The sequence below is a fragment of the Periophthalmus magnuspinnatus genome, chromosome 4, assembly GCF_009829125.3.
Source record: "Periophthalmus magnuspinnatus isolate fPerMag1 chromosome 4, fPerMag1.2.pri, whole genome shotgun sequence".
NCBI lineage: Eukaryota > Metazoa > Chordata > Actinopteri > Gobiiformes > Gobiidae > Periophthalmus > Periophthalmus magnuspinnatus.
The window spans coordinates 627,951-635,552 of record NC_047129.1 but is presented as its reverse complement, the minus strand read 5'-3'; the positions used below and the strand labels follow the sequence as shown (position 1 = coordinate 635,552).

The 7,602-nt window shown below is 38.8% G+C and overlaps 2 protein-coding genes across 2 annotated transcripts in view; one reads left to right on the top strand and one right to left on the bottom strand.

Moving 5' to 3' along the window:
- The window catches only part of zbtb11 (zinc finger and BTB domain containing 11), a 505,104-nt gene that overhangs the window by 317,187 nt on the left and 180,315 nt on the right, over window positions 1-7,602 (top strand). The gene's annotated exons all lie outside the window — the stretch shown is intronic.
- Window positions 345-6,490, bottom strand: gpr17 (G protein-coupled receptor 17). The gene is made up of 2 exons (XM_033965590.2): window positions 6,387-6,490; window positions 345-2,474 (listed from the first exon to the last, which is right to left on the bottom strand). The coding sequence occupies exon 2, from the start codon at window positions 2,463-2,465 to the stop codon at window positions 1,449-1,451; it is 1,017 nt and encodes a 338-aa protein (XP_033821481.1). The 5' UTR covers window positions 2,466-2,474; window positions 6,387-6,490; the 3' UTR covers window positions 345-1,448.

Genomic DNA, 7,602 nt, shown 5'->3' with positions numbered 1-7,602 from the left:
TCAAACCACAAGTTTGGTCACATGTACAAGCTCTGCCTGAAAAAGGGTCTAGCAGTCACTTTCATCTACACTGGAAAGCACTGAGGAACCAACTATTTTAGGATATTTTAATACAATACAGCTAGAGCTTTCATAAGTCCCTCTGTCATTAATTAAAAAGAATCTAACATCAAGCCATGAACTTTGAATTTCACTTTCACACAGACCAAAATGTTATGAAAAAAACTTTGAAACAATTATTTACATGTAAAAGTATTTTATTACAAAGATCATTCAATAAAAAAATATAAAAGAATAATAATTCATTCAAATACAGTACATTGTATTGAATGTTTAGTATTTGTCAGTGTTATTATGTCATGCCATAGTGCAACATGTGGGAGTTATAATAAATGCATAGCAATATGTGAGCGTCCAAACATGAATAAAAGGTCAAGCACAAACAATATAAACAATAAACACAAATTCCAGGTATATTAAAAGTCACACAAAATATACAACAAATGTAAAAAAAAGAGCAAAAAGTCAAATAAAATCATATTGTACATTTGACATTTAGGGTAAAAATACATGGATTCATTGGATTTAGACATCGGCCCTTTTTCTATTAGTATTTGAATAAAAAGCTCCAACCACCCACATACAATTACACAACAATTTTTCACATCCTCAGATACCTGTAAAAACAATATCACCCACACATTTGTGAAATGTGAAAATATTACACAAATGTAATGAAATTAGAAAAATCATAATGGTTTAGTAAGCGCTTCACAAGTGCTCTCGGTTTCACTAAAAAGCACCTTTTGTGTCATTATGAATCAAGTATAGTAGGTATTACTGTATGTGAGACTGTTTTAAACAGTTTGCATATGATAAGCTGTACAAAGCCAAGCCAGTGAATGAGGAAATGAGTACAAACAGAATGAGTCGCAATACCAAACATTACCACTAGGTGTTACAAAATCCTGCTCATGTTCAAACACAGCTGTTACTGATAACACTTGTAATGCTGATTTATTGTTAATTACAAAAACATTATAATGGCCAAGATTTTTATGTTATACTTTTGTGTTTTGGTTCACAAGACAAAATTATCCAATCAGAAAACATAATCGGCCTCAAATGAGTCTCTCATTTGGGTTGCCACTTTTAATGCTAAAATTCAGTTGGTTTGAACCTAAAATGACTCCTCACTGTCTAAATAACCTTCATAATCAGTGCTAGTGCAGCCTCTGCTGCAGTATATGCTGTCCATATGTTGAGAATGAGGAAAACTTGAATGTGTCCTTTATATAAAGGTTTGGGCACGGGCAGACCAGGTTCAGTTGATATTTTAGTACTTAAAAAAACAAAACTGTAAGAGCTGTAAAGCAACACGAAACAAAAACAGTTGTTGAATAAGAGGTATTTTGAATAATTTTAGGATTTTTAAATTGTTTTTCCTCTTAAAACTCAGACTTGGCACTGACAGAGCTCTCATGTGTTGCTTTTAGCTCTCCACTCGTTGCGCTGGACAAGTTGCCTTTATCTTTGCACAGCAGTCTGGTGAGCGTCCCTCGAAACTTCTCTGCCCCAAACAGGTACACCAACGGATCCAAGGCCCCATTCATACACGTGAGCAATGAGGTGAGGCGATTGGCCAAACTCAGCCCTCTGCGTGTCCCACATGAAATATCAGGGTGGTTGTATCCCAAAATGAAAGTCGCTCTACTAACGTGATACGGCAAGAAACATACTACATAGATCAGCAGGACTAGACCGATGGTGCGCAGGGCCCGGAGTTTAAGGGTCGGCTCTAGTCTTGAACCGTGATGCAAGCTTTTGATTATTAGCAGGTAGCAAGATAAAGTAGCTAGGAAAGGTGGTGTGAATGCTACCGCTAAGGAAATCAGAGCATTGCGCGTTGCCTTTTCGCGATATAGCTGTAAGCATACTGTCACACCATCAACTTCTGCAGTCTGTTGAGAGATGAGGAGGGGGGCCATGGAAATAGTGACCAAGGCCCAGAGCGAAAAGCTAATAATGTGAGCGTAGCGAGCCCGGCGGATTTTAAGAGACCTCACAGCATGGACAACAGCAAGATACCTATCTCCCGCTACGCACGCTAGGAAATACAAGCTAGCGTACATGTTGACATAGAACAAAAAGCCAGCCACTCTGCAAGGCACCTCCCCAAAAGGCCAGTGCCCCCCGGTGAGATGGTAGGTGGCACGGAGAGGTAAGATGATCACATAGGACAAGTCGGCAATGACGAGATGGACCAAGAAGACATTAGCAGGAGAGGAGGTGGTGCCACGTTGGTGCGAGAAGATCCATAATGCCAAACTGTTCCCATTCAGAGCCAAGAAAAAGACCAGGATGTAGATGAAACCAAAAATGGTGTTCTCGGTGATCATGTCCACAGGAGGGCAGCTGTCTGAAATATTGGAGACCAGCACAGGGAGTTCTGTGGAAAACTCCATTGTCCAGAGCTATGGAGAGAAGAAGAAGAGAAATGGAAGTTAACAAATGTCCAGTGTTGGATCATTTCAGTTGTCAAGTGAAATACTAAATATGGAATTTGGAGAAACTAAAATGCATAGAAATTACAGACAGAAGTTTTGACAATACTGTTTTATGCAGAAAACCTTACAAGTGAGGTGCAATGACACACTTTGGGGTTTAAACTCTGACCAAGGTTGAAATATAAGGTATGAAATGAAGAAAGAGTATTATGGATTTGTTTGGAGAAATATCACCCCCTCATGTCCACGCAGACTAGTGGTGAAGAAGAGATAGAGAGGTTAAGGTGGCAGATTTTTTTGTTTTTTTTGTTTAGCTGTTGTGGAGACGATGTCAGAGTAAAACACTACTCCAAACTCTTCAAGTGACTCTAGTGACTCTTGAAAAAGCAATGGTATTATTCTCATTTGATATCATTTCTAAAAAAAAATCTACATTACACAATAACATGTACTTGCAGTCTATAACTACGTAAGAGGATTGACAAGCGTGGTATTTGTGGTAGCTCTTGAGGCTGTATGACTTGTTGGATGTGAGAAAACAGTGGACCATTTTAAAACGTCCTTTTATGGAACTCATGCCCTTGGGTGAGCCATCGACCTTTGACCTCTCTGAGAAAGGCCGCAGGGCGTCACGAACACTAAGTCTCTATGAAGTGGCTAATATTTACAAGTGCACACTCCAGGATTTAGAGTCTCAAATGCACATAATATTGTGACATTTCACATGTGGATTACAATGGATCACTAGGATGTTAAGCTGTATAGAGCAGTTGTAATGGCGTTTTGTTATTTCATATAAAAATAAATTGTGATTTGTGAATTTCTATTTACTATAAACAGCAAATAGCACAGCAAATGTATGCAAGATTAGTATGTAAAGTTGGGAGTATTATGGTTATTGATTTGTTCCTAATTCTCTGCTTATAAACCAGTGGGTCATTATTTTCTAAGTAGTTTTTCTAATCTGTAATATCTAATATTTACTGAGCCAAAGTATTCTTTTCTTGACAAAAAAATACTGTAAATATTCTGTTTTGGTTTACATTAGGGTCAAGTATGCACTTTGAATATTACCGTTCTCAACATCAAACTATAACAACTTCCATAACTCCACTCAAACAATAGAATGGCAAGAATTAAGATGGCAAACACGGTGGGACGGATTAATACGATCATTTTAAGACCAAAAAGACGAACCTACAGCAGCGGTCACAGTGAGAGGGGGTGACAGTTTTTCAATAGAAACTGAACTGGAGCCAGAAACACACCCATGCTCACTTCCTCTTAGGATCATGGCAGCTAGCAGATTAGCTACGTCCATTTACATATACAGTCTATGATCTAGCCATTGCCCAACCAACCATACAAGACATACTAAAACCTTTTTTATAGTCATTTATCACAATCATTTTTGAACTGGCAACAACATTCATTATTGACAGAGGAACCAGTATTAGGATGTCCCTGCCTCCATAAGTGTAAGTGCATGATTTGAGGAGAGTGTTTTCCCGGTGGGCGTCTGCAGGTAACAATAGCTGTCAGTCTTTTGGCTTGTCTACACAGGGCTCTGCTGCATAATCAGTCCCAGTCAACAACTTCCTCCTCTCTGTCCACTTCTCCCCTGTCTGGGAATTCACCTCACTCAAGCTACATTTTAACTAGAGACAAATGCTTAAGTTATTAAAGGTTCAGGTCCATTTTTCTTCATGCGTTACTAACAGCAACGCAAAGATATGTCCCCAGTTTTTTTGTTTTTTTAATTAAATGAAATGAACACATCATGATAAAACCTAGAGTTGTTGATTTCAATTGAATTTCAGTGTTAAGAAGTTGAGGCCAAATTTGATCATGGTACAGAACTCAAAATGATTATAATCGCAACATAATTTATCTTCCAGGGGCCGCAAGGGGAAGGGGAAAAATCTCTAGTGTAAAACCTGTGCCAACTCAAAATGCAACACTGGAATGGCAAAAAAGATGAACTTATTACATGTAATTTTGAAATGTCTTATTCTTTGTAACTAGATTAATATTTAGGTATAATTCAATATCAAGATTAAGATTAAGATCTAAACATTTCTAACCTTTCCTTCATATTTTGAGACTCTATTCCACATGTGTCAAACTCAAGGCCCCCGGGCTAAACATGACCCCCCCCACGTCATTTTATGTGGCCCACAACAAGATAAATTAAAAGGTTTGACTGTCTTAAAATGTCAGTTTATCAGGAAATACAGTTATACAGCCATATTTTTACATCTATGGAAATGTATATGTAATATTTGTAACTCGAATAAGAAATAAATACAGAGACAATTAATGAACAAGTTAAAAAGTAGTTTATTTGCATTACATGTGGCCCTTTGAGAGTGACTGTTTTGCTGATGTGGCCCTCGGTGAAAATGTGTTTGACGCCCCTGCTCTATTCTAAACCCATCAATAAAAACTTGATAATAAAGTTTAGTTTTTGCATTAAGAGTGAACATTACTATAACTACTCTCCATATACTATGCTTTCTTTAGCTCTAAAATCTGAACAGTGCACTTTAGAAGTAATTGAATATAGGCGTAATCCCCTGTTTACTGCGAGCAATTCCTGCTAAAGCATTGACCCACACCCGGTCATAACGCAAGGAATTCACAACATTCCTCAGAGACAACAGTTTCATTTGAATTTTGACTTTTTAAGAAATACTGAGCGCACTGATGGAGATTTTGGCAAACTTCTCCCTCCACTCCTTCCATTGTCTGTTATTTATCTACTGATGAATCAACACAACCAGGACATTTTTATGAGGGTGGTCCTTTGTATCGGGACATATAAACAAGGCGGGAGGACACAAAATATTTCTATATAGTACAGTAATGTCTAAGCACAGTGTTAGAGTTAGTCTAAATTACAAGAGAAAGTGAAAGTACCACGAGCATGAGTATTTGTGCAAAATTTGTATTAACTTTCTATTTCTACTACTACTCCTACTGCTATTACTACTACTACTGCTGCTGCTGCTACTACTACTACTACTACTACTACTACTACTACTACTATGGCAACTGTCTTTATGTCTACCCAGCAAAAAACAGGGTCTATGTATTCATGGCCATACACACACATAATACACATACACTGTAAAGTAAAATTATTCAACACTATAAGAGGAAATGGTAGTTTATATCACAAAATAGTATAATATCACTAATACATTGAAAAGACAGAGCAGCTGCAGAGCATTACAAACTAGTCAAACGTAACAGTGACTTTTATCCGTGTCTTTCTAGTAATGTCGAGTGTTTTGGTGAGCTCTTGGCACTTGGCAGACAGAGCTCAAACTGTGACTATAAAGAGGCAAAAGGGTCTGACAGAGGAGGCACTGGTCCCTGGAGAGAGGACAGACCGGGGCACAACCAGAAAACAACCACAAAAAGTGTCTCCTCCTGGGGATAATCCTCCTTAGAGACTGGCCTCAAACATCCACCACAACAGGGCAGAGCGGAGCCACGCCAGCTTAAAACTACTCAAGCAAAAAAGTAATAGTATCCCATAGAAAGGATTCAACCAGGATTTGGATTGCAATTTGTTAGTTATTTCAGTATCTAATGACAATTCTGATTCAATTAATAATCCCAAAATCCAGAATTGTTTCACAAAATTAGATCATGTTATTATCAAATATCATGCAGTATCAAATAGTATAAGTACACAACAATATTTACATCAAAATCTAGGAATGTGCTTTGACGATTTAGTGCAACATAAAACAATTAATCATAGTAAAATATAAACTATAAAAACAATATAAAAATAAAGGCATAAGGTGTTAAATAAAGCTAGACTTCTAGGTTCTTCTAAGTTCTTCTAAATCAAACTTGAGCACTCACCGTACTTGCAGAAGTGGAGAAAGTCTGAGACGGAGTGGGACAATTGAGTTGCTAACACGGACAGAGCAGAGGAGGCTGAGTTGCTATCCCTAACCCTCTCCTCCCTCTCTCTCTCTCTCTCGATTCCGTCTCTCCTTCTCTCTCTCCTCCCTCCCTCTCTCTCACTCTCCTCTCCGTGACACCACACTGTAGCCCTTTCTGTGTCCCGGACAAATTTGATAACAGAGAGGGGGTCCTGTTGTGAGGTTTCGGTTTGAACTATGACCCCCACCCCTTTTTTTCTCCATCCCCTTCTCCTTCTGAGAGCCACTTGTGTTCCCCCACAATAGCGTGAGTCAGCCCGTGATGCAGATTTGAGATTTTTTTTGGCGGCGTCGAGAAGAATAGCGTACCACAGTTGCCCCTATTGGTCCACTATTACTCCATGGAAACTCAACTCTGCCTCCCCCCTCCTCTATCTCTCTCTTTCTCTCTCTCTTTCGCTCTCACTCACTCATACATAGAGGATGGGTTGTGTTGTTCATTTACAAGTTTATGAGTAAGGTCTTTAGACATGATCATTTTGTAGATACAGGGCCCCATGCACTATAGGAGAGAGTGAAAAACAAGAGAGGGAAGGCGGGCGGGGAGGGGGATCACAGACCAGAGACAGAGGCCCCTGTTCTGGGACACTTGCCTCCTGGGGACGACCTGAATTGGAATGCCCAAAAGAATCAGTCACATAGCTGCAGGACAGATGTGCACAAGGCCCACTGGTTTCGCTGGTCAGAGAATATTTCTTTCAGATCGCAGCTGCATCAAACACTCTCCCTTTATAACATAGATATGCAAATGACTGTGTAACAAGTGAATGGAGCTACAATCCAAACGGGGCGGGTCACGTGTTATACAGCCAACTGCTAATTGCGAAGGCCCACACTTTTGTTTTGAATCTTTTGAGCTCTGAAGCAAAAATGTCACTATAAATCACACATTCAGGATCATTGGTGCGGTGATGTTTGTTTGTGGTGTAATGTCAAACAGTAGTAGTGAATAGAGTAGCCAAACATTTGACTCAAGTAAGACTAACAATACTTGAAAGTAATATTACTCAAGTAGAACTACAACGTAAGAGTAATAAAGTATTTGGGAAACCTATAACTCAAGTAAGAGTAACTTAAAAATTAAATGTTGGGACGTAACATTGGGTTTATAATTTGAAATGAATGTAATTTGA